The sequence below is a fragment of the Silurus meridionalis genome, chromosome 26, assembly GCF_014805685.1.
Source record: "Silurus meridionalis isolate SWU-2019-XX chromosome 26, ASM1480568v1, whole genome shotgun sequence".
Taxonomy (NCBI): domain Eukaryota; kingdom Metazoa; phylum Chordata; class Actinopteri; order Siluriformes; family Siluridae; genus Silurus; species Silurus meridionalis.
The window spans coordinates 1,546,565-1,574,524 of record NC_060909.1 but is presented as its reverse complement, the minus strand read 5'-3'; the positions used below and the strand labels follow the sequence as shown (position 1 = coordinate 1,574,524).

At 42.8% G+C, this 27,960-nt stretch overlaps 1 protein-coding gene across 2 annotated transcripts; it reads right to left on the bottom strand.

The window, feature by feature from the left end:
* Window positions 1–338: 338 nt before the first annotated feature.
* On the bottom strand, window positions 339–27,857 carry galns (galactosamine (N-acetyl)-6-sulfatase). 2 transcript variants are annotated; one of them, XM_046840964.1, is made up of 15 exons: window positions 27,725–27,857; window positions 26,731–26,854; window positions 25,476–25,550; window positions 24,295–24,397; window positions 23,807–23,950; window positions 22,927–22,993; window positions 21,363–21,487; window positions 19,151–19,290; window positions 18,964–19,067; window positions 14,828–14,964; window positions 13,783–13,885; window positions 8,676–8,797; window positions 1,888–2,005; window positions 451–553; window positions 339–388 (listed from the first exon to the last, which is right to left on the bottom strand). In XM_046840964.1, exons 1-14 carry the CDS (start codon window positions 27,839–27,841, stop codon window positions 467–469), a joined length of 1,566 nt encoding a protein of 521 aa, XP_046696920.1. In that variant the 5' UTR covers window positions 27,842–27,857; the 3' UTR covers window positions 339–388; window positions 451–466. The 2 variants fall into 2 exon arrangements, with proteins under 2 accessions (XP_046696920.1, XP_046696919.1); XM_046840963.1 differs by having other exon boundaries at window positions 339–553.
* Between the last annotated feature and the right edge of the window lie 103 nt (window positions 27,858–27,960).

Here is a 27,960-nt window from a genome sequence, read left to right as displayed (position 1 = left end):
TAGTAATAATAATCATATCTTTTTATAATGATTGTTTAATGATTCTTTTTATTTCTTTATTATTATTATATTATTTTTAGATTCTAAACCACGGCTTCCGTCCGCGAGTCACGTGACAAAAAGCCTAAAATGATTTACTTGCACACTATTGTATTATTTAACTTTTGTTGAATTATTAATTAGAAGCATCCCATTTTTATACATATTTAAAATAAACATGACATTTGTGTTAATTAATTATAAATAAATTGACACCAGCAATTACATTTTTTATTTCCCTTATTATAAAGAAACATGATTTTTCATTATAAAGGTAATTAAAGTCCTCAAACTCGTCATAATGAAAGGAATCAGAGTTTATTGAACAATAATCCATTATGACTTATTTATATATATATATATATATATATATATATATATATATATATATATATATATATATTTATATATATATATATTTATTGAATCAGTGGGGCCAGTCACATTTCCAGGGGTTGGACGGTGGTGCTTTGAGACACTTCCCCAACTTCTCGCATCCTGGTGGAGCCCAATTCTGTCAAACAAACAAACAAACACATTTATGATAAATAATAAGATGCACATTCTGGCGTCGTTCCTTTCTTTTGCTGTTTATGAAAATAAATATATACAAAGAATGGCCACTTGGAGGCGCTGTTGTCACACTGGAGATCCGTGAACAGTCTGCAGAACTGCACAGACTCCACATTCACAAGCCACAAAAACCACAGCTCAAAGAAAAAACATTAAAAAAAATCGAGCAAATTTTCAGTAAAATATGTGGGAAAAAGCACAGCACTGAGGTGAAAGGTGAGACAGAGAACAAAGGGATACGAAAAAAAATAAGTCGAATTATCGGGAAGCTCACAATTGGAAATAAATAAAACGGCTCCAGACGTCGAGAGAGAATAATGTTCCTAAGGAGAAAATAAACAGAAAAAAAACCCAACCCTAATAAAGAGCTGAAACACGAATATTCACACAAAGTACGATTATTCCTCCTGAAGAAGAAGTACCACTAAAGCAGACGTGTGGATCAGATTGGCATTTGTGTCTTTGTAAAAAATTTTCTATATATAGAATATATAATTGTCAATGTAGATCGATTTCTCGTCACTAAACTGTATCTCGAGCGCGTTCTCTCAGCACCGCTGCTGCTGCTACGACGTGAATATGACGTATTACAACACTACAGAGACGGAGGCGTGTCCTGAGAGTCACATAGAATACAGATTTACATGGCAGAGGCAGAGCTGTAACTTCCTGCAGACACAACAGGAAAAGAACGTCTGGTTTTATTTCAGCTTTTTGTCTTTTCCGCACGATAAAGGCGTGTGTGTGTGTGTGTGTGTGTGTGTGTGTGAGGGGCCATGAGTTAGAAGTAATAAGTCTCTTTAGTAAGTTGATGATTTGCTGCATCATAACAGGGGAATCGTATCATATCGTGTCAGTAGCTGCTTCATACGTGTCTTTATTGTATTGTATCGTATCGTTGCGTCTGCTTCAGTTCTCAGCATTGACTGTTATTGATGTTTGCACAGTGAAACTGACCGAATGGATCAAAATAACGCTTTGTTTTATATACAACATCTACAATTCTGCTGCTGGAGTTCACACTTAATTATTTGTTGTTTGTTTGTTTGTTTGTGTCCTGCATCACTATAAATAATGAAGCTGTTGGAGTTAAACTCCTGATGCTGTTCTTCCTTCTATTTCTCATTTGGAACTTTTTCTTCTCCAGCTTGTCTCCAAAATTCATCTTCTGCCTTAGATTCATTTATTGAAATCTCACACACACACACACACACACACACACACACTCACACACACACACACACACACACAAATAAAAAGGCTCTCTGGTCTCACCATGACTGCCAGATCACACATGTTCAGCTGTGGCTCTCCAGGTACCAGTGTCCTCTTATGTTTCTCCACCACTGTACCGATGCGTGTCTGAACGTCCAGATATTCCTTAGACAAGACACTGGGGGAGAGAGAGGGAGGGAGAGAGAGAGAGAGAGAGAGAGAGAGAGAGTATGTGGGGGAGGGAAAACAAAAAGGATGAACCCTGCAGCCTGAACAAAACCCATCATCCACATACTAAAGCAGGGCAATCGCACCGAGCCATCAATTCATGCTCCATGCTCACATATACATGATTTTACACACACACACACACACACACACACACACACACACACACACACACACACACACACACACACACACACACACGCGCACACACACACACACACGCGCGCACACACAAAGAGGTGCTGAAAAGAGCTGGGCTCTTCTGTAAAGTCAAGGACGCTCAAGCTTTTGCTTCCACCTCTCTCACACACACACACACACACACACACACACACACACACACACACACACACACACAGCCCATTGAACACATATACATCAGATGAACAGGACTCGCACAACACAAAGGACAGAAAGGTTAATGAAAAGCCCGAGGAGTGAACATACACCATCAGTGTTTACACTAAACCATGTGATGATGAAGATGAAGAGGAGGAAGATGATGAAGATGATGAAGATGACCACAGTAAACACACTTTAATGTTAATTTACATATGCGCCACTAGGAAATAGATGTATTATAATCACTCTTATATCCAGACACTGAAGAAAACTGAATTCTGAAGATGATGAAGAACATTAAAGGACGCGGTGAAACTCGGAACCGAAGCAGAAACCGCGTGAACTTAATGTAATATTTAGCCACAGAAAAGTGTGACGCTACGCCCCCCGGTGGAAACGGAGCGATTAGAGTCACTCTCATCAGTTACAGCCTTCATTCCTCCATCAGCAAACACGAGGCAGAGAAATGTATAAAATAAATAAATATATATAATTAGGAATAAAGAATATAAAGTAATAGGAAGTGATTCTTTTTAGGACGTATATTTACCTTCTATTCTTACTTATTGATTTTATTCTTATAATCATATAATAATAACAATAATATTACATATAATTTATACATATTTTAATATTAACAATATTATATATATATTTATTTATTATTATTATATTAAGTGTAACATTGTTATTATTTTATTTTACAAATCAAGAAATAAACATTGTGAAATAAAATGAAATAATTTATCAAAATAAAGTAAAAAATAAAAATAAACAATTAAGTGAAATAAATATAATGTTAATAATTAAAACAGAGTTGGGGTTCTCTCTCTCTCTCTCTCTCTCTCTATCCTTCTCTCTCTCACTCTCTCTCACTCTCTCTCTCTTTATCCTTCTCTTTCTCTCTCTCTCTCTCTCCCTTATCTCTCTCTCTTACCTTCTCTTTCTCTCTTACCTTCTCTTCTCTCTCTCTATCCCTTCTCTTTCTCTTTCTCTCTCCTTCTCCTTCTCTCTCTCTCGCTTTCTTTCTGTCTCTCTCTATCCTTCTCTTTCTCTCTCTCTCGCTCTCACCTTCTCTTTCTCTCTCTCTCTCTCTCTCTATCCTTCTCTTTCTCTCTCTCTCTCTCTCTCTCTCTCTCTCTAACCTTCTCTTCCTCTCTCTCTCTCGCTTCTTTCTCTCTCTATCCTTCCCTTTCTCTCTCTCTCTCTATCCTTCTCTTTCTTTCTCTCTCTTTCTCTATCTCTATCCTTCTCTTCCTCTTTATCCTTCTCTCTCTCTCTCTCTCTCTCTCTCTCTCTCTCTCTATCCTTCTCTTCCTCTCTCTCTCTTTTGCTTTCTTTCTCTCTCTCTCTATATCCTTCTCTCTCTCTCTCTCTCTCTCTCTCTCTCTCTCTATCCTTCTCTCTCTCTCATTCTCTCTCTGCCTATATATACAGTATATATACAATTTTGCTGAGTATTATGAGATCATAGATATTTATATAAATAATAAATATTTAAAATGAAATGAACACAGGCAGACAGACAAAACATAAAGGTTTCCTTAATGCTAGACACGTATTAATGCAAACACACACACACACACATACACACACACACACACACACACACACACACACACACACACACACACACATACACACATACACACACACTGGTGCACCCCATTGCACTTTTCAATAGGACCTGTAGAGTTAATGGCCTCAGACCATGTGTGTCCGAAACTCACCCCACCACACACACACACATATACACACACATACACACACACACACACACACACACACACTCACCACAGTAATTATGCCCATAATACCCCGTCAGGCCGCACCTGTTTCAGTGCTGAAACCTGATTGGCCCCCGGGGAGTGTGTGTGCGTGTGTTCAGGGTGAAGGGTCAATTAGTGTAATAACTCAGGTTGGGTCCGAATCACACCTTCACCGCAGCACTTCAGTTCTCCCTGAGGGACACCAGCCTTCCAACACACACACTAACACCTGCTCCTCGCCTCATCGCCTCCTCCAGACATGCTCGATCCCAGCACCACCCCGTACCCACAACTCTGCGTCTTCCACACCAGAGACAAGAAACAACGAGATCAATGTCCATGTCCAAACGAGTGATAGGGAAAAATTCACAAGAGCAGAGACACAACCTGTCTTCCAAAATGAAGAAGTATAAATGGACTTGAAGGAGGACAAAATAAAGCAGAGAAGTGCAAGTAAAAGAAGAAGGAGGAGGTAGAGGAGGAGAAAGGGAACACACAAAAGAAGACAACAAGGAAGAACAAGGACCAAATAAAGAAAAAGGGACAACAACAAGGACACGAAGAAGATGATAAAAGACACAATGAAGAACAAAAAACTACAAAGGATAATAAGAAGAAAGAGGACAAGAAGAAGAAACAGAAAAAGAACAGGACAAGAAGAGAGAGACAAAGGAAGAAGATAAGGAGGAAAAAAAGGACAAGAAGACACACACAAACTCCACAAAGCCACGTCTTCATCACACAGCTGACAGGTGACAGGTGATGGTTATAGGTGAGGGGTTATAGGTTATAGGTGACAGGTGATGGTTATAGGTGATGGGTTATAGGTTATAGGTGACAGGTGATGGGTTACAGGTGATCACCTCGTCAGTCAGAAAAAAGGAAACACCAGAATTGCAGCGGAAATGCAGTCTAGTGCCGTGTTGCAGTTCGTCTAAAACCCAAAACGCAGATCGCCCCATGAGCAGTGAATCGATAATTAACTCCGGGGTATTTATTTATGCCGAGCGTCCGCCCAGACGTGTAAAAGCGCTCGGTCAGCACTCTGCGTTCGCGTTGCTCGGGCCGACGGTTTTCTTCTGCAACCGCAGCAGCAACGTGAATTACTGCACCAGCGCATGCAAATGCAGGCCTTTGATTTATAATGCATGACACCCGAGGGCCAGAGGGATTGCTCAGGTGTCACCACACTGATTAGTGATTCACGATCCCTCGTCTTCCAACACACACACACACACACACACACACACACACACACACACTTCCAAATTGTAGAAGAGGCCCATTAAAAGTCCTTATATGAACAAAACAAAAACTTGTCCAACAAATAAAGGAAGACCAACTCTCTCTTTCTCAAGTGGCATACACACACACACACACACACACACACACACACACACACACACACACTAGACAATCAAATACCTCTGCCCTTTCTCTCTGTGTGGAAATTGAGCAATTCAGTTGGGACTATTGATTGGAGCCTGAAACGCTTGTGGAAAGCAGATGAGGCCTGAGCTGCTGGCAACATTAGCCTCAGGGCACACGCCAGGGCCACGGAGCGTGTGGGGCAGGAGGGGCAGGAGGGGTAGGAGGGTGTGGGGGGCAGGGACCGGTGGGGGATGATAAGGACTGCACCCAGGGACACATTTCACCAGTCAATTGTCCTAGTTAGTGTGTTTTCCATGCTGGTGCAATGCTAATACCCGCAATCATCATTTACCTCCACAGGGGGCAGTATAACACATGTAACATCAACACAAATGTAAAATATCAGGTGCTACTTACATAATAACATTATTCACAGTTTTATTCGAATGTGTTACGTTGTGTTACACTGTGTTGTGTTGTCTTACGTTGTGTTGTGTTACTCTGTGTTGTGTTACATTACATTGCGTTGCATTATGCTGTGTGGCGTTACATTGTGTTGTGTAATGTTGTGTTGTGTTACATTGTGTTGCTTACACTGTGTTGTGTTGTGCTACGTTGTTTTGTGTTGTTTTGTGTTGTGTTGTTACATTGTGTTGTGTTACAGTGTGCTGTGTTTTATGTTGTGTTGCTTTACATTGTTTTGTGCTGTGTTAGGTTGTGTTGTTTGGTATTACATTGTTTTGTGTTATGTTGTGTTCCATTACATTGTGTTGCTTTGTGTTGCATTATGCTGTGTTGTGTTACGTTGTGTTGCATTGTGTTACAATGTGCTGTGTTTTTTACTTTGTGTTGGGTTGCTTTAAATTGTTTTGCGCTGTGTTGTTACGTTGTGTTGGGTTGTATTACGCTGTGCAGGGTTGTGTTACGTTGTGTTGTGAAGCGTTGGAGGTGTTTGTGAGTTCCCTCAGCCTCTACATCATCTTAAGTGGCTCTTTAGGGAAAGACTGAGATTAATGAACACAGAGTGTGTGTGTGTGTGTGTGTGTGTGTGTGTGTGTGTGTGTGTGTGTGTGTGTGGGTGGGGAGTCAAACACACACACACACACACACACACACACACACACACACACACACACACAGAGCAAGAAAAGCAAGGGTTAACCCATGACACTGGACAAACAACCTCCTGAAAGCTGAATAAATTCTACAGAGCTCCACAGGGATATTGATTTCTTTTGGAGAATCTCTTTTCTCATCCCATACTCGAATCCAGTGGAGCAGAAAAAAAGGATGGAGAGATCAAAAACAACATTAATGTTTAATTATTCCATCTCGCTATAAGAGAGAGAGAGAGAGAGAGAGAGAGAGAGAGAGAGAGAGCAGAAATCAGGGTAGGCTGGGGATGAAAATAAACAAGAATGAAAGAAAGAGGAGGAAGAGAGAAGATGATGTTGGAAAAAGAGGAAGAAAGATGGAGAGATGTAGAGAGACAGAATTGTGAGTATGAGATTCCTTTGCAGGATAAAAGGAGAATTGCATGTAGGAGAGAGAGAGAGAGAGAGAGAGAGAGAGAGAGAGAGAGAGAGAGAGAGAGAGAGAGAGAGCAGTGCAGAGGACAGATATAAAAGATTCTGTGTGTGTGTGTGTGTGTGTGTGTGTGTGTGTGTGTGTGTGTGTGTGTGTGTGAGACAGGCAGAAAGGCAGGCTGTGGGGATTTCAATAGCCTGAGGGCCAAGAGGCTAATCCAACCGACAACAAGCAAATAAAGGCAAATAAAGGTATACACACACACACACACACACACACACACACACACACACACACACACACACACACACACACACACACACACACACACACACACACACACACACACACACACACACACAGCTGAGGCTGGAGGTTGAGGGCAAAACTGCTTTTTTTTTTTTAGCTTTGAAAGTCAATTATTATGACCCATGCTTTCATTCCATCCTCATGTGTCTGCAGCCTAATGTCCATTATTTAGGATCTCCGTCCAGCTCCAGCTCCAGCTCCAGGTCCAGGTCCGGCTCAAAGCTCCAGGTCCGGCTCTCGGCTCCGGCTCTCAGCTTTGGGCTTTATGCAGCGGCTCGTGCACATGCGGATAACGATCTATCAAAGTGCTGTTTGCAATCATGAAAAGAGAAGTTTCATCAGCCTCCCTTGAAGCGTGCGGAGCAGATCGATCAGGATCTGGATCGATCTGACACGTTCAGAATCGCACTCCATTCTCCTCCTTCATCCTCATCGTCTTTCTCCTCTCTGTTCAGCAGACTGAAGCAGACAAACGAATCCAAAAGCACAACGGCGATAACGAGGACCTCCTTCTGTCTCCGTTAGTCGTCTCAGATAAAATAAGATGCTGGAAAATGCCTACTGAGATGAAGCCCAGTGTCTACTGGTTCCAGTAGGTTCGGAAATTTCACGACTATCCCGGTTAAACTACATAAATATTCATAAAAACATTTGCTGTAAAATTTATGGTTTCATCACTACATAATTCCACAATTCTGTTTCTGATCGAACAGTGCCAGATGTTCCAGGTTCATTCTGATCATGATTTGGTCCGTTTCAGATTCCAGTCCAGGTCTTCCTGCTCTGCTTCAGCTTCTGCTACATCCACCCCGAACATGCCATCATCAGTGTGCGACGGAAAATAGCTCAGACCCAATCCAGTTTTTATAAATAATCACCAAAAGTATTCGGATGTCTGACATTTTCATTCCAGATGTGCTTCTTCTCCAAACTGCTCCCAAAAACTTAGTACACAATTGTGTAGGGACTTTGGATGCAAAAGCATGAATTTTCCCTTCACCCATATCTAGGAGATAATGATAATGCAAAAACAGCTCCAAGAAAGATGTGGAAGATCTCCTGCTATAGAGCTCTAGTCCTATTAAACAATGAATGTGAACGCTGACTGCACCCCAGGCCTCCTCAGAACCTGACTTTACTAACACCCTTGTAGCTGCATGAGCACAAATCTCCACAAAATCTAGTGGAACATCTTCACAGAAGAGTGGAGCTCATTATAACAGGATATGGAGACTAAATGTGGAATGGGACGTTACAAAAGAAGCAATCAGGCCTCACTAGTGCAGACAGATGATCTTTTACCTGATTGGTTTTTTCTCGCCCGGGTCCTGCCCCAGATGAAAGATGAGTGGCTGCATGGTGTGCTCCTGCTGGGTGTGATTGGTGACCCCAGGAACCTCCTGACCAGAACAAAAGTCTATCCCCTGTGAGAAAGAACAAGCCTTAGTGTCAAAACATGGGCTATCTGCTCTAGAACATCAGGAACATTACCCTCTAATCACAGTGACTGTGTGAGTGACTGGGTGAGTGTGTGTATGTGAGTGTGTGACTGAGTGAGTGTGTGTATGTCTGTGAATGAGTGAGTGTGTGAATGAGTGAGTGTGTGTAAGTGAGTGTACATGTGTGATTGAATGAGTGTGTGAGTGAGAGTGTTAATGAGTGAGTGTGTGTGTGTGTGTGTGTGTGTGTGTGTGTGTGTGTTTGTGTAAGTGAGTGTGTTAATGAGTGTGTAAGTGAGTGTGACTGAGTGTGTGTGTGACTAAACAAGTGTATGTGAGTGTGTTAATGTGTGTGTGTGTAAGTGAGTGTGACTGAGTGTGTGTGTGTGACTGAGTGAGTGTATGTGAGTGTGTTAATGTGTGTGTGTGTGTAAGTGAGTGTGACTGAGTGTGCGTGACTGAGTGTGACAGTGTGTTAATGTGTGAATACGTGAGTGAGTGTGTGTGTTAGTGAGTGAGTGTGTATGTGAGTGTGTGTGTGAGTAAGTGTGCATGTTATTGAGTAAATGAGTGAGTGTGTGAATGAGTGTGTATGTTAGAGTGTGAGTGAAAGTGTATGTGAGGTAGTGTGTGAGTAAGTGTGTGTATGCAGTGTGTGAGTAAGTGTATGTTAGTGAGTGAATGAGTGAGTGTGTGAGTGAGTGTGTAAGTAAGTGTGTATGTTAGTGAGTGAATGTGAGTGTGTGAGTGAGTGTGTGAATGAGTGAGTGTGTGAGTGAATGAGTTAGTGTGTGAGTGAGTGTGTGAGCGTGTGAGTGAGTGAGTGAGTGTAAGTAAGTGTGTATGTTAGTGAGTGAATGTGTGAGTGTGTGAGTGAGTGTGTGAATGAGTGAGTGTGTGAGTGAATGAGTTAGTGTGTGAGTGAATGAGTTAGTGTGTGAGTGAGTGTGAGCGTGTGAGTGAGTGTGTGAGTAAGTGTATGTTAGTGAGTGAATGTGTGAGTGTGTGAGTGAGTGTGTGAATGAGTGAATGAGTTAGTGTGTGAGTGAGTGTGTGAGCGTGTGAGTGAGTGAGTGAGTGAGTGTGTATGCAAGTGTGTGAGTGAGTACCAGACTACAAACAACAAACAGACCCGCAGTATGCAAGTGTGTGTGTGTGTGTGTGTGTGTGTGTGTAAGGTTAATGTTCCGTATGGTATATTGCCTGAAGCTATTGTGGTACCTCCTCAGCAAGACTCGCCAGAACTGCAGGACATCTGTGTGTGTGTGTGTGTGTGTGACAGCAGGAGGTAAAGAATTCAATATTTTAAGGTAGACACACACACACACACACACACACACACACACACACACACACACACACACACACACAATTCAATACAAATAAAGTCTGGATATTTATAGATTTGTTTAGTCAAAGCGTATCTTCATACCGCGTTTGTTGCATGGAAACAAAAGGAACATGAAAAAACTCAATGTTCCCACATATTTCACACAAATAAATCAATGACAAAAAAAATTTTTCTTTTAAAAGATTCCTTATTTAAATGGTTAATAAAATGGTGCATGATTATATAAAAACATGTACCATAAGGAATGGTTTAGGGCAGGGCTCCCAAACTATCCCAAAAACAGATAAAATACAACTTTAAATACAGTACAGACCAAAAGTTCTCATTCAAAGAGTTTTCTTTATTTTCATGACTATGAAAATTGTAGAGTCACACTGAAGGCATCAAGGGCTATTTGAGCAAGAAGGAGAGTGATGTGGTGCTGCGCCAGATGACCTGACCTCCACAGTCACCGGACCTGAACCCAATCGAGATGGTTTAGGGGTGAGCTGGACCGCAGAGTGAAGGCAAAAGGGCCAACAAGTGCCAAGCATCTCTCGGGGAACTCCTTCAAGACTGTTGGAAGACCATTTCAGGTGACTACCTCTTGAAGCTCATCAAGAGAATGCCAAGAGTGTGCAAAGCAGTAATCAAAGCAAAAGGTGGCTACTTTGAAGAACCTAGAATATGAGATTTTTCAGTTGTTTTACACTTTTTTGTTATGTATATAATTCCATATTTAATTCCACATGTGTTAATTCATAGTTGTGATGCCTTCAGTGTGACTCTACAATTTTCATAGTCATGAAAATAAAGAAAACTCTTTGAATGAGAAGGTGTGTCCAAACTTTTGGTCTGTACTGTATATGTTTTACTCGTATCTTTTCTGTATTTGATATAAAGGTTGGCTTTCAAACTAAATTGGCTATTAGTTATTAATGGAGGTCGAGGCACAGATAGTCGCTGAAATCGTCTATCGCCAAAAAACCCTACCGATAGCTTTTTTCTGCTCCTGGTCTGCTGTCATTACGAGAGCGGCCTCTAGAGGCGAATCACTGACACCACGTGCGGTTTGTTTTTACACGCAAGACTGTGCGTCGCACGGAGAGCGCTATATCGCTATATATTTACATTTTTTCAATTTCAATTATATAATTTAATTTATTAATGAAAATATTCTTATTTTATTTACCACATTTGCATGATTAAGTTCTGTTTTTTTTTTTTCTTTTTTGCAATTAAGTTCAGTACAGAGTTGTGTTTGTCTTTTATTCAGTATCCATTTTAAAAAACACCGGTTGATTAAACCAAGCTATCGGTAAAATCTATTATCAGTCGACCTCTAGTTATTAACGTAGCCCAATTATTTCTTAGATTCACCCACCAACCACGTTTATAATTAAGTAAATGTTTTGATTTTAATAGACTTGAATATAAAAAAAAGTCATTATGACAGTAATAGTGCTTTTTTTTATATGCTCTTGAAAAGTAATGCTCATGTGTCTGTACGATGCAGAACAAAAAAAATACTAATGCAGCATTAGGAGGCAAAATAAATATTTAAAATCCTAATAAAATCTCCACAATAATGCTGCTAGTCACTCCGGCCCATAGCAGAAAAAAGTTTGGGGACCCCCTGATTTAGAGTAAAAAATAGCAACTCTGTGGTGGATACAGCGGACAGGGTGAGATGTTATTTTGTTGAAGTAGTGCCGGAAAAAATAATAATCAATTGCTTAAAAACAACACGGGTAAAGCAAAGCCACCGAGCCTCAGAGCAAACCGTGCACCTTAAAGCGTTTATATCGTACACATGACCCAACAATCTCTCCAATCAGCCTCTGGCCTCGCCGCAGCGGAACCACAATAAACCATTTTCATATTTCATTTTTCACCCTTCTGATTTCTGACAGGAAGGAGCATCGGATGCAGAGTACTTACTCTGTGAAATTTCTCATTTCGCACTTCGGTGACCCTCATGAGCCTTCGAGAGGAATGCACCGGCATGAACGATACTATTAAGCCGTCATTTCGACCACGAGGGCAAAGAAACCAGCAGGGAGAAACCTGGTTGTTTTAAAGAGTCCTCATACTCGTGTGATCCAAAATCCCCCAAATCAATTTCAGCAGCTTTGATTTTAGTGAGACAGAGGTTTCGCCGGGGTCAAAGGGCAAGGCTGAATTCGGCAGCCATCTTTTTAACCCCCGCACACGGAAAAAAACCCAACATTAACCACAAGTACTCCTCTCCGAGTGTCCCTCGGCCGCTTGAACAATCGATACGACAGCTCACAGGCAATCAGCCGCCATTATTTGTGAAGTTCCACTCCAGTTCACACGCGCTGATAAAGAAGGTGCCTATTGATTCAGCGTCCATTCAGGAGAGGGCAATTTAAGCAGCCGATGGGGCATAAAACAAACCGAGGGAAGAAAAGCCTTCGGCTAACAGCTAGTTCTGGGGTCTACATGTTGAGTGTCATTCAAAGAATAAAAGAAAGAGAATGTGTTTTTATTTCCCAGTCCCTCGTTTTCTTCTTTTTTTGTCACTGCTGATCGTAGGAACAATGGTGCTGGAGCAACCAGAGCGTCACTGGAGTGTGAGGACTACATTAAATGTGTGATTTGTTATTTATAAAATAGTTTCTAAACATAAGAGGGATATTGATCAGGGTCTTGTGTGTTTGACCCTCATGACCATTTTTGAAGGTGTGCTGTAGTATCTGACAACCAAGACTTTGCAGTAGATCTTTTAACTGTGTAATTAAGGAGGTGGAGCCTCCATGAATCAGGGGTTTGTCCTGCATAGCACTTTATCTGAATAATCTGAAGAAACTGGAGGCCAAGTCAACAATTCCTCAAATCATTCCTGAACAGTTTGACACCAAGACCCTCCATAGATCAGGGGTTTGTCCAGCATGACGCTTGACCAGATTGAGATCTGAGGAAACTGGAGTCAACACCTAGAACTTTGTTATGTTCCTCAAATCGTTCCTGAAAAGTTTGATATCAAGACGTTTGTAGCAGACTCATTTGGAGAGCTGGAGCCTCCGTGAATTAGGGGTTTGTCCAGCACAGCAATTGATCAGAATGAGATCTGAGGAAACTGGAGGCTAAGCCAACACCTGGAACTTGCCATGATCCTCGACTCATTCCTAAACTGTTTGTTGCAGTGTAGATGTTCAGAGAGTTCATGTTAAGGAACACCATCTCCATTAAGGAGTCCTTTTCCAGGTTGCCTTCTTCTCATAATGCAATTGGGTGCCTCTCTTCCCCCGGTATACCATGCCCATGCACCTGGTCATTCACATGCTGAGAACCTGATTCATCAGACCAGTTCTGATGCTTACCTTTAGATTGTAGGAGATTGTAGGAGACTTCTGTCATAGCCAGCATCAACTTTTTCACCGGTTTGTGCTACAGTCTGGACCAGAAGGACGCTTGCCCATTCTTCCTTCATCCAACACTTATTCACATCACCTGTCAGTGGTGTGAATGTTAAGGCTAATTTATATATATATATATATATGTGTGTGTGTGTGTGTGTGTGTGTGTGTGTGTGTGTGTGTGTGTGTGTGCGCGCATTAAGGTTTAATCAGTGGAACAGAAAAAAACAGAAAGAATGCCTTTTATTAGCTCTGACCGTGATAAACTCCTCCCACGAGTTGGTCCACGTCCAGTAATGTGCCTTGTAGAGGCCGAGTCGCACCGCCATCATCTCATTGCCACGGTAATAGAAAACGGGCCTGTTGAGTGTGAAATGGGATCAGTGAATGCTGGACAGTGGTGATAAGTCGCCCCATGCTTGGGCAATGCCAACTAACTCTGCCCCTAAGCCTTATCCCATTACGCGCTCAGCAGAACACGTTATCCACTGTGGTGGTCTCTCCCTCACTCTGTCCTTCTCTGTCTCTCCCTCTATCTGGCTGTCACTCCCTCTAACTGTCTGCCTGTCTGTCACTCCCTCTAACGTCTGTCTGCCAGTCACTTCCTCTAACTGTTTGTCTGTCTCTCACTTCCTCTGACAGCCTGCCTGTCTTTTACTTTCTGTAACTGTCTGTCTCTCTGTCTGCCACTCCCTCTGTCTGTCTGTAACTTCCTTTGACCGTCTGTATATCTGTCTGTCACTTCCTCTGTCTGTCTGCCAGCCACTTCCTCTGTCTGTCTGTCTGTCTGTCACTCCCTCCCTCTGTCTGTCTTTTTGTCTGTCTGTCTGTCTGTTTGTCTGTCTCTCACTTCCTCTGACTGCCTGCCTGTCTTTTATTTGCTCTAACCGTCTGTCTGTCTGCAACTCCTGCTAACTGTCTGTCTGTTACTCCCTCTGACCATCTGTCTGTCTGTCACTTCCTCTAACGTTTGTCTGCCTCTGTGTCTGTCCGTCTGTCTCTCACTCCCTATAACTGTCTATCTGTTACTTCTTCTAACTGTCTGTCTGTCTGTCTGTCTGTCACTCGCACTAACGGTCTGCCTGTGTGTCTGTCTGTCTGTCTTTTACTCCCTCTGACCGCCTGTCTGTCTTTTACTCCCTCTGACCGCCTGTCTGTCTTTTACTTCCTATAACTGTCTGTCTGTCTGTCACTCCCTCTTACTGTCTGTTACTCCCTCTAACCGTTGTCCTGTGTGTGAGAGTGTGTGTGTGTGTGTGTGTGTGTGTGTGTGTGTGTGTGTGTGTGTGTGCATGTTTACACCTTTCTACTAATGATTTGTTAAAAAGAATGGAACTCAGATCCAGGCCATCAATGATCCGATCATCAGGAGCATTAAGACCAGCAAGAGCGAGGCTGGTAGTGAAGAGATCCATCACAGTTCCCAACTGATAGCTCACCTACAGAGAAAACACACAGAGTGGAGAAATATTGAGACACAGAATTTGTTTCCACAAACCTGGAATTACTTGCTATAAGATATCCTGCTATAGAGTTCTGACTGCACCCCAGGCCTCCTCACCTCAACTACATCAATACCTGACTTTACTAACAGCCTTGAATGTGCACAAATCTCCACAACATCTAGAGGAGCATCTACCCAGAAGAATGGAGGTTATTATAACAGCAAATGGGGACTTAACGGCTTTAAAAACCCATCATGGCCTTTAGAAAGGGTGATCAGAGTAAGGGATGAGAGGACAAGTCTGGTCTGCATGCTCTCTCTCTCTCACACACACACACACACACACACACACACACACACACACACACGTTCATACATCCTCCCCACGAAGCCCGACAGAAAAGCACAAAAGAATTCCGTCCACAGGGCCCTGATGATGTGCTCCTCCGGTCGACTCTAATCTCAGTCTCTGCATTGTTACACACCACACACATACACACACACAGCTCTGTAAATGAGGACTGAAGAGGCCGGGTCCGAGGAAACGACAGACGGAGGGAGGGAAGGAGAGAGAAAAAGAGAGAGACGGAGAAACGTTGGAGCTGCAGTTTTATCTTCCTTCGCCAGTCGCGGCACAAAATAAAGCTTTATTTTATTTATAAACTTTGAACTATTTTCCGATAAAATGCCATTTTTTCGCTGTCATCCTTGATCTTCCGTTCCATTCTCTCCTGAGCGTCCCTTTGAGGGAGACGGCACGCTCACCATCAGATAGCGCTATCAACCCCGAGCAGCTGGCTGTGCTGCACACACACACACACACACACACACACAGCCTCTGTGAATTCTCCATTCTCTCCATCCGACACCTTCTCAGCTGGAGAAGGCCTGGTACATTCCATTACCCCCCCACTGTGCGCACACGCGCGCACACACACACACACACACAGGAGAAGGAGAAATCAAAGCAGACAATTAATAAAGTTGACTACCTGCTACCACCAGCAGATCTTATCCACCACAACGAGAAAACGAAACAAAACAAAAAAGGAAAAAATAAAGGAGACACGTTTCTTTATCTACGATTTTACCCCCAACTGCCCCACCTGCTTTTTTTTATTGCCCAGTGTCTGCTTTATTTCCTGACTGCGTATGCATATGTCTGGGCTAAATCCTGGTAGAAGTTATCTGAAGAGACAGACCTGCTATCCCTGTCTAATTCACTCCAACTCTGGAGCTCAGCTGATAAAGTGAGACTAAGTGATGGGGCTGGCAGCTTGCTTGGGGTGTGTGTGTGAGTGTGTGTGTGTGGGGTTCCTCCTAAACCTCCTCCTGCTCTTCCTCCTCCTCCTCGTCATGTTCCTCGCATCCCTGCATCCTCCCTGTCCTTATGTATGCATGTGATGAGCTGGCCCGAGTTCCCTCGCCAACTCCGTTCCATCACATCCCGAGCCACGGTGAGGAACCAACATAAAGCTATAAACAGGGGTGAAGACTTCTGCTGTTCTTCATCTGTGCACGGCTTCACAGTGGGTTTAGATGTTCGCACACAGACTCACACTCAGCAAATGGAGTGAAGATAAAATATCAACAGATACGTTCTAATTGAATTCTAGTGGATTACTACAGCATTTTTCTACCCCGGACCTGCTCACATGAACTTCAGAGGAGCTTCATAGCACCATCACAGCAGCTTCAGAAAAATCTTACATGAGCATTAGAGAAGCTCCAGAGCATATTCACAGAAGCTTCACAGCACCTTAATAGCAGCTTCACCCTAGCTTCAGAGCAGCTATTCAGACGCTTTAGAGAAGCTTCACAGCACCTTCACAGGAGTCTCAGAGCACCTCCACAGCAGTTTGAGAGATTATTAATGTACATCTAAAGTCATACATTTATCTCCATTGCAAAAAAAGAAAAGAACTGAAAATTCCCCTCAGCATTGTTACAGCATGCTTGAGTGCTTAAATTCAGAAGATACTAAAGCTGCCTGAGGTCCATCACAGCCAATCAGTGAGCACGCTGGTTACCTTAACTCCGCCTCCAACTCTCCACCAGCCAACTATTAACTAGCTGACTTTTTATTTTTATTTTATACACGACGACAGGTTGGACAGCGAGGTCTGATCTACCTGGTGCTGGTTATAATACACACAGCTTCAGGGCAGAACGTTCGCACGGTGTCCAAGCACACTGAGAAACGCTGCTGGTATCAGTGTGTCCCATATGAGGACGCTGAGCCAGAATCAGAAAGCTGGGTCAGGTTTCCTCTGCAGCTGCTGGGTACATTTTAACAGCGTGAAACACCTGCTTGCCCTGGAACTGCCCTCCACTCCATCGCTCCTCTCCTCCACCTCTCTATCGCTCCCGGAACACCTGGCACCCACACCAACAAAAAAACTTCCCTCGGCTGCCAACTTCGAGCCTCACACACACACACACACACACACACACACACGACCCGCTCGCCCCCTCCTCCTCTTCCCCCGCCTGTCCTTTATCCCACACGCCTGGCATATTCAGATATAGAAGCCCTCATTACAGCTCAATCCAACCTCGGCAAACACACAAACAGATTAGCCGCTTAAGACGTTCCCAATCCCTCTCTGCGCTATCAGAGTCCTGCACACCCGTCAGATACGAGCCGGGGGCAGAGCTTAACGCCGGCCTGCAGACACCTCAATGTTCCAGATCCTCCAAAAATCCCCGCCCGGCGCCTCGCCGCTGTCCCGTAATACAATTAAAAGTCATTTGCAGAACGTGAAGCTTTAGCGGATCAGTAAAGGGAGGCTTCGTCTCAGACAGGGCCGAGAGACAGAAAGACAGATGTGCAGACAGACAGATGTGCAGACAGACAGACAATCCCTGAAGTTATGCTTAGGAAAAAAAAACCCACACTTGCATATTTGTAGTTCTGTCAGAAAAAAGGCGAGAGATTCTGGTGCGTTCCTTTGAGAAAAGGGATTGAATTACAATACGTGATGAGGCCATTAACACCCATTCAGCACTTGGAACAATCGACGAGGTTTGCGTAGAGGATTAAAACTGAAAGAACTGAATAAATAAATACATTTAACGCTTTCTATTAGACTGCGTACGAGCCACAGGCCTTCGTTTTATGATTGACTTATTTGCTTATTTATTTGTTTATGTATCTATTTTTTTACCTTCACCCTAAAGGTTATTAATGCTTAATTCACTAATAACACGAATAACGTGATGTGCTTTTCTTTTCTTTTTTTGGTGTCTACCAAAGTCATTCAAATGAGTCACGATTCCTTTAATTTGGTTCAAATTCAAATAAATATTTAACAGTTGTGAATGGTGGATTGTGATTGGCTGGAAGGAGTTCAGGTGTGAATAGTGGATTGTGATTGGCTGGAAGGAGTTCAGGTGTGAATAGTGGATTGTGATTGGCTGGAAGGAGTTCAGGTGTGAATAGTGGATTGTGATTGGCTGGAAGGAGTTCAGGTGTGAATAGTGGATTGTGATTGGCTGGAAGGAGTTCAGGTGTGAATAGTGGATTGTGATTGGCTAGAAGGAGTTCAGGCGTGAATAGTGGATTGTGATTGGCTGAAAGGATTTAGGGTGTGAATAGTGGATTGTGGTTGGCTGGAAGGAGTTTAGATGTGAATAGTGGATTGTGATTGGCTGGAAGGAGTTCAGATGTGAATACTGGATTGTGATTGGCTGAAAGGATTTAGGGTGTGAATAGTGGATTGTGGTTGGCTGGAAGGAGTTAAGGTGTGAATAGTGGATTGTGATTGGCTGGAAGGAGTTCAGGTGCAAGTTCAGAGCGTTGAACACACAGGTAGTTTGCGTTTGTCAGTTGTCACCTGAAACCATAGTAACATCCAGTTCCAGTTCTGTAAAGAGTTAGATAGCGATTGTAGACATTTCCTAATGACCTCACTGAGCTCCATGTTTTTTTCATGGGGTGGAACTTATAAATACTGGGATTTTATGAATAAAGCGATCGTGCACTGATTCGCACCGTGCCTGCTGGGATTCGTCCGGGCCACCAGGCAATGGCGGGTTCCCTCATCCCTCCTTCAAACGTCGTCTCCTTCCCACACAGGAATGGGCCATTACTGCCACCTGAATAGGAAAAGGAAGAGAACAAGCATAACGGAGGAAGAGCGCAACACTGAGGTTCTGTGGTAAGTTCTACAGCTCCTCACTTTTTCCAGGTCCTGACATCAGAGCAGCACCGTTATCAGAAGTGAAGAACACAAACGTGTTCTTTTCGATGCTCAGATCAACCAGATGAGCCAAAATCTTGCCCACACTGTGGTCCAGTTCCATCACGGCATCACCGTAGCTACAAAACACACACCATTGCGTGGTTCTTCAGTACTCATATTCACAGCCCATACAGAATGGAAAAGAATTCCTCAAGTACATACAGATATACAGACATATATTCAGACATATTCAGTAAATAAATCAACACAAGCGTGAAAAAAGACGTGTTTGAGGGGGAAAAAGGATTATTCCTAATAAGACTAGGTGATTGAAGCAGCTCCTGCTTCTTCTGCCCTCAACACATTAACATTCTGAGAGAACACCTGCTTAGCAAAGTCTGAGGTCTGAGGAGGAATACTAAACGCTCAAAGACCACCTCAGCATTGCGTTTCCTCCCCCCCCCCCCCTCAGTCTTACCACCGAACCCCTGAAATTAACATCTAATGAAGCGGTTTTCTTTTCCGTTGGAGAACCGGGTTGCTCGGGAGATTGGGAAAGAGCTCCGTGGTTCATCTCCTGCATTTTCCTGATATATGAAATTAAGTGTGATGAATAGAGTGGCTCCGGTCTGGGTGACTGCTATCTATTCCTCTCACGCACTTACGACAAGACAGGATATAAATCACCTTTATGAGCAGAGAAGGAGTTTTGTCTCCTTGCTGTGACTTCGGAAGCTGTTGCTCTTAACGGGAATGTTCACTGAACTTTCGTTCTCGTTCACTTTCTGCCTGAAAAACTACAAACTTCTCCATCACCTTTCCTCCTGAAAACCAAAAACTTCTGGATGACCTTCTGCCTGAAAACCACAAACCTCTGGATGACCTTCCCTCTGAAAACTCCAGTGCGGAAAGTATTCACAGCGCTTCACTTTTTCAGTTACAGCTTTATTCCAAAATGGATTAAATTCATTCTTCTAAAACTGAGCTCAGGTGCATCCTGTTTTCACTGATCATCCCTGAGATGTTTCTTCAACCTGATTGGAGTCCACCTGTGGTAAATTCAATTAACTGAACATGATTTGGAGATGCACACACCTGATCTATAGAAGGTTCTACAGTTAACAGTGCATGTCAGAGCACAAACCAAGCCATGAAGTCCAAGGAATTGCTGTGGACCTCCGAGACAGGATCGTATCGAGGCACAGATCTGGGGAAGGAGACAGAAAAATATCTGCAGAATTGAAGGTCCCAATGAGCACAGTGGCCTCAATTATCCGGCCAAACTTGAGCGATCGGGGGAGAAGGTGCTTAGTCAGGGAGGTGACCAAGAACCCGATGGTCACTCTGAAAGAGCTCCAGCGTTTCTCTGTGGAGAAAGGAGAACCTTCCAGAAGAACGACCATCTCTGCAGAACTCCACCAATCAGGTTTGTATGGTAAAGTGGCCAGATGGAAGCCACTTCTCAGTAAAAGGCACCTGAAGCAGTCTCATAACATGAGAAACAAAGATTGAACTTTTTGGTCTGAATGCCAAGCGTCATGTCTGGAGGAAACCAGGCACCGCTTATCACCGGGCCAATACCATCCCTATAGTGAAACATGGTGGTGGCAGCATCATGCTGTGGGGTTGTTTTTCAGCAGCAGGAACTGGGAGATCAGTCCCAATCGGAAAAGAGCTGTACACTGACGCTCCCCATCCAACCTGATGGAGCTTCAGAGGTTCTGCGAAAAAGAAGGGGAGAAACTGCCCAAAAATACGTGTCAAGCTTGTAGCATCAAACTCAAAAAGACTTGAGGCTGTAACTGGTGCTGAAGGAGCTTCAGTATTGAACAACGGCTGTGAAAACTTATGTACATGTGATTTTCTTTCATTTTTTATTTTGAATAAATTTGCAATGGTTTTAAACAAACTTCTTTTACCTTGTTATTATGGGCTTTTGTTTGTAGAATTTCAAAGAAAATAATGAATTTAATCCATTTTGGAATAAAGCTGTGATGTAACAAAACGTGGAAAAAGTGAAAACTGAATACTTTCCAGACGCACTGTTTAAACTTTCCCACACCTCCCTCCTGAAAACCACAAACTTTTTGAAAACCACTTTTAGCCCAGATTTCTCTTTAATGTAATTATTCTGCAATACAGAATGACATACATGATGTTAGTCCACGATGTGAAGGTGAAGAAAGGTTCTAGGTGAAAAGGTTCTTACCGTCCACGTTGACTCCGACCCAGGAACTGCTTGGAAGCATAAACCGGATCGTGCGTTGCATCCGGGGCCCAGTAGAGGAAAAACGGCTGATGGGTGCTTTGGTGTGAGATGAAGTCTAATGCTTCCTGTAATCAAATGCAAGAGAATCATCAGAACTCAGAACCTGCAGTAGACCATGTTTCAACCATAACAATCTTTAATTCTTTTATTAAAGCTAAAAGTAATTTTTTTCCAGCAAATTGAGCTTGAGGACCATCAGAGACATCATTTTGTTTCCTTGTATCTTTTAAAACTTAAATTTTAGCTGCAATAACTGGTTTTAAGTTGCCAAGTCAAAACATGTTTAATAATCAAATTTCTTATTTTTTCGGCTGCTCCCATTAGGGGGCGCCACAGCGGATCATCCGTCTCCATACCCCTCTGTCCTCTACATCTGCCTCTTTCAAACCAACTACCTGCATGTCTTCCCTCACCACATCCATAAACCTCCTCCTTGGTCTTCTTGTTTTCCTCCTTCCTGGTGTCTCCATCCTCAGCATTCTTCTACTGATATACCCCATGTCCCTCCTCTGCACATGTCCAAACCATCTCAATCTCGCCTCCCTCACCTTGTCTCCAAAACATCCTACATGCGCTGTCCCTCTAATAAACTCATTTCTAATCCTGTCCATCGTCGTCACTCCCAATGAACATCTCAACATCTTCAACTCTGCTACCTCCAGCTCCACCTCCTGTCTTTTACTCAATGCCACTGTCTCTAAACCATACAACATCTCAGGTCTCACCACAGTCCTATAAACTTTCCCTTTCACTCTCACAGATACTCTTCTATCACAAATCACTCCTGCTATCACTCTTCTCCACCCACTCCACCCTGCCTGCACTCTTTTCTTCACTCTCACAGATACTCTTCTATCACACATCACTCCTGCTAGGTCAGAGCCGGAGATCTTCTGGGAAAGGATTTAATTGGTGAATGCGGGTGCGGGTGGTAAAAATCATTCTCCCGCAAAATGCCACAAGGTCGGAAGTGAAGTGGTTCATGTGCGGTAACTACTGAAGCACACCGAGGCACGACGTCTGAACGCAGGACAGCGGAGAATCACTACTGAGTGCTACAGAGACACTTCATTATGAAAGAAAGGAACAAACAACATCACCTGGGTTTATGTTTTATATTAGAAGATATCATTTCAGTTGATCTTCTATCTTCTGAAAAGTTCCTTGTTCATGGTCATCATTTACACAAAAGTCAAACTAAAATAAAAGGAAACGGGACAAAATGATCTCTATTTTTGCGTGAGCGAGACTGAACTTTGCGTGAGCAGGACTGAAAAATCCGTCCCGTGCAGATCTCTATTCCAACCCATGTAAAGCAGATCTTCGTGGATATGGGCTTCATGCACAGGGGAAGTTTCATGCTGGAACAGGTTTGGGAGGAATCACATATGGCTGGAAAGGTCAGTGTTATCTTTCCAGAAGAGTGATTTACATTGTACCGTTGTGGTTTTGATGATTGGACATGAAGATGCTTCATTAATGAGGTAGTAAACATAAGACTCACCTGTAGAAACATCTGCGTGAGGTCTGATTCTCCGGTTTTATTGTTGATTTTAAACTCCTCGTAATACCTGCAAAAACCCCGATAGTTTACATTTAGGAGTGGCAGATTGATGTGATTTGGATTGAACTAAAGACTTTCAGATCCAAAGTCCAATCCTTTAAACACCAAGCTTCCACCTCCTATCAGACTTATTATAATACACCAATGACATTTTAAGGTCAATAATGATCTGGTTGACCTTGATGTAGTAGCATTTTCGCGTGTGTGTGTGAGTGTGTGTGTGTGTGTGTGTGTGTGTGTGTGTGTGTGTGAGTGAGGAGGAGATCAGTACCACACTGCAACACAGATCCTCACTAGACTCCAGCACAATGCGCTTCGGCTGCACTAATTAATGCTCTGATAGAATGTGGGATTCATCACAGAGGAGGTCCAGAAGGTTGCGTATTGGAACCCAGCCCAGGTTTTAGTTCCACGCTTTGCTCTGATGTATGAACGTGGGTTCGTTCTGAGTCGAAATTTCACACTAGGTTGAGCGGAGTCTCTGAAGAGCTCGGCTGTGTTAGGTGTGTGTTACTGCTTCTCATGCTCTGGCTGTTCCAGGTGTCCTAACACACCGTCAAAGCAACCTGCCGTCTCCTGGGTGTGTGTGTGTGTGTGTGTGTGTGTGTGTGTGTGTGTGTGTGTGTGTGTGTCTGGCCAAGCTTGGGTACACTACACTCATTAAACCCACTGCTAAGCACAAAAGCGGCTAGCTAGAAGCAATGACCCTGAATGAACAAACGCCTGGTTCGGGAGAAGAAACAGACAGATAACGAAGGTACAGACACAGGTGGTGTGAACACAAGCCAAAAAATAAACGATTCATTTATCGGATATGTACCGTCCAATCATTTCGGAGTTGTTATAGACGGGGATGTTGGGACGCGCGATGTCGTTATAGGGTCCAAAGTGGCAGTGCGGAGAACCGAAGAACTGGTCAAATCCATGCTCCAGAGGCAGGTGCTGCTTCCTGTGTCCGAGGTGCCTGGTATCAAGTACGTTAGAAGATCAGACGTTAGATCAGAAACCATTGGTACACAAGCAAACACAAGCTCTGATGATACCGAAATAGAGTGTTGGGACACCTGAGTTTTACACCAGTACGTGGTTCTTTCACCAAAACTGTTACGTGTTCTACAAACTCTACCCTAGATAGCAAGATCAGATAAAACAGCTGGACCTGGTTGCTATAGTAACACATAAGGAACTCAACAAAGGCACTGATGCGTCTGCCGTTTAAAACGGTCACTCCGTCTGGTTACTAATACTAACATCTCAAACATTTAGCAACCAAACTGAAGACGAAGGAGGCAGAAATCATAAACTCACCACTTGCCGACGATCTTGCTGACATAGCCTTGTTTTTTCAGTAGCTCAGGCAGCAGGATCTCATCGTTCGTAATTCCTCCCACGACCTCTTGAGGCGTATAGGCTGCGTGAGACACGTGGTGGAAAAGTCAACAAACCGACACGAGTTTTGAAGGAGTCTCCATTTTCATTTTCACACTGTACACTCTATGGCTAAACATTTGCAGACACTTGACAGTAAGATTGCTATATGCTTCTTTCTGAACATCACATTCCACATTTAGTCTCCATTTGCTGCTATAATAAACTCCACTCTTCTGGGAAGATGTTCCACCAGATTTTGTGGAGATTTGCAGCACATTCTGCTACAAGGGTGTTAGTACTGATGGTCAGGTACTGATGAAGAAGAGATGTGGAGTCCTTTGGTGCAGTCAGAACTCTATAGCAGGAGATCTTCCACTCCAACCCAAGCAAAGCAGATCTTCATAGCTTTGTGCACAGGGGTATCTTCATGCTGGAACAGGTTTAGGGCTCCTAGTTCAAAATTTAATAGAAAATTTAATGCTCAAGCATCCAAAGATATTTGTGTGAGTGGTTAAGGCATTGGACTCTGGTTCAGAGGGGCACAAGTTCAAAATCCCAACACCATCAATGTTGCTGGGCCCTTGAGAAAGGCCCTTAACTCTCGACTGCATGGTTGTAAGTCGCTCTGGATAAGGGCGTCTGCCGAATGCAATAAAGGTAAATGTGAAACTTTGGATCCGAAGTTCATAAGTTTAAATCCCAGCCACACCAAGCAGCCCCTCCCAGGCCCCTGAGCAAGGCCCTTAACCCCATAGCTGCTTAGCTGTATGAATGAGATGAATGTAAGTTGTTTGGCATAAGCTCGTCTGCGGATTGCCATAACTGTGCGCCTCCAGCTTTGTGGAGAAGAACGTATGATGAAAAAACGACGTTATGTAGGGTTAATAAACGTATATTAGGTTTATTGTAACATTATAATGTGAAATAACTGGTAAATTTGACTATATTTAATATTACACTGGCAAAGAAATTGTTTTTAATCCTCAATGCTGGAAATGAGCACGGTATAAGGAGATAATCCGTGAGGGTGTGAGGATCATGTATATATATTTATATTTATTTATAATCATGTTTTATTCCTTATGTAGTGATGATAATGTTGATGCTGAAACTCGTACCGTTCCTGGCATGTGCGTTGGTGGTGTAGAACCCGTTCCGGATCGGAAGACGCCCGGTAAGCAGTGCTGCTCGGGCTGAAGGATTCAGAATAAAGAGAAAAAGATTTATGAAATGTGGCATCAATTTAAAGAAAAAAGCATCTCAAGCATGAAAAGAAGAATCTGACGACCGAGACCTGACTGCAGATAAAGTCTGAGAAATTCAACATAAAAATCTAAATGCATGCCTCGTTTTTTTTTTTTTTTTTTCCTTCGCCCTCACCCTGTGATTAGCCGACCTTCTTTCTTATCTACTACGTGATTATGTTTTTAATTACGGCCGCAGAGACAGAACGGCGTTTCCTCGGCACTAATGCAGAAACGCCAGGTACGGAGCAGGAGACCAGACGTCCTCCAGGTGTCCTCGTCTCATACTGACCAGCGATCGATTACATCTTATTGGCTTAAATGTTAATTAGAGCCCAAAACGATGCTAATGGTACAGTTTATGTGCTCAAGGTTGCTTCAAATTCTCAAATTATGGGCCATTTGCACATTTTAATAGAGCCAAATTATCATAATGACTTCTGTCTTCCTCCCTCGCTCCCGCCCTCCCTCCCTCCCTCCTCCCTCCCTCTCTCTCTCCTCCCTCCCTCCTCTCTCCTCCCTCCCTCCCTCCCTCCCTCCCTCCCTCTCTCCTCCCTCCCTCCCTCCCTCCCTCTATCGCTCTCTTTAGGAGTGTGATCAAACACTGATCAAAGCCAATACGAATTACCTTCCAAAAACTTAAAAACATACACCATAGATTCACAGGGTTAAAAAAAAAATCTAAAAGTACACGGCATGGCCAAAAGTATTTGCACATCTCAGATATCGAGATTTGGACAGTTTGGAATGAATAATAAATTTAGTATATATATATATATATATATATATATATATATATATATATATACCGTATACTTCATAATTAAGTTATAGAGGAAATGCTTCGTTTGCATAATGGTTTATTGTATGTAATGTAATAGAATTTCATTGTCTAATTTTTGAAGTTTGGTTCATTTCGGTTGATAAGCAGCAGATTTTTTTTTCACATCCAATTATTATTTTTCTTAATAATTTACAATTAAATATAATATCAAGTCTTTCATGGTACCACAATGAGAACGCTTTATTATCCAGAACACATACGATGCACAGAAGGCTTTGCCTTGAATTGTAGCCCTCATCCCATGAGAAACGTGTAAATGCAAGCGCAGCACGTGAGTGTACATACACGGAGAACAGAGTGGGTTTGCGGTGTAGAAGTCGGGGAACAGCATCCCCTGAGAGGCCATCATATCCAGATGTGGGGTTTCTTCAGACGGCTCACCAAAAACACCTAGATCACCCCATCCCATCTGAAAAAGAGGAGAAGAATCAGATTGCAAAGAATTTATAGGGTCTCATTATAATCTATAATGAACCACATTATACTTCTGCAGATCTGACACCACTTTTAATCATCTGTATGATCCAAGGGTCCAACTTTTCGCACTCAGGACACGGGTTGTGATGGCTCAGTGTCTGTCTGTCTGATTGGTGTAATATATTATTATTAATTTCTTTTTTTTTTGGTCATCATTTTGTATAAAAATCATATATTTTCTGTCCAGCACTGCCTTCAGAAGCTACATTGACAAGTTTCCCGGAAAACAAAATAACTCTGATTCTCCTCTATTTCTCAGTAACACTGTAATTCTGGTCTGTATTCCAAGATTCTAATATAATTCTATTCTTATGTAGAATTTCTCCTTTTTTTTTAAGTAATGTAAATAGTCTGACTACAGTGGGCAAATCTGTATAAAACTTGTATAAAGTGGTAGCGTAGTGGTTAAGGCTCTGAGTTACTAGTTAGAAGGTTGGGGGTCAAATCAATTCCTGCCACTCTTGGGGCCCTTAAGCAAGGCCCTTAACCCTCTGTGCTCCAGGGACACTGTGACATGTCTGACTCCAGCTTCCTAACATCGCTTGGATATGCAAGAAAATAATTTCATCGTGCTGTAAAGTAATGTGACAAATAGAGACTCTCCTAAAACTTATTTTCGAAGATATAATTTCTAATTTTCTATCTTCAGATGAGTTCCTGGTGACGTCATAACTCGTGTAAGTGCACAAGACCAGGCGAGCTCTTACAAAAGTGCAGAAATTCTGCTTTCTATGCTGATGACTGAGAAACACAAGAGAAGGAGAAAGTCAGAATGGATTGGAAATGTGGATTACAGCCTTACATCATCCATCAGCATGAGGATAATGTTTGGAGGAGAAACACTGTGAGTCTCGATGCTCCAAACAAAACACACAGTCCAGAAGATGAGGGAGGAATAATACACACTTCGGATCTCCATTTTTTCCCCTCTTTTTCTGTTCTTTTCTTTTCTTTTCCCTCCTGTCCTCAGTATCCTGATTGCACACTTTTCAGAAAGTCACGTGAGTCAAAATCATCCAAAATATCTACAGCTTGGCT

Excerpts from the sequence above, each read along its gene's own strand:
- galns (XM_046840963.1), bottom strand. The coding sequence starts at position 27,841 with ATGGAGATCCGAAGTGTGTATTATTCCTCCCTCATCTTCTGGACTGTG. Across the intron at positions 26,855-27,724 it reads TCCTCATGCTGATGGATGAT|ATGGGATGGGGTGATCTAGG; the intron begins GTAAGGCTGTAA and ends CCTCTTTTTCAG. Across the intron at positions 25,551-26,730 it reads AAACCCACTCTGTTCTCCGT|CCCGAGCAGCACTGCTTACC; the intron begins GTATGTACACTC and ends TGAATCCTTCAG.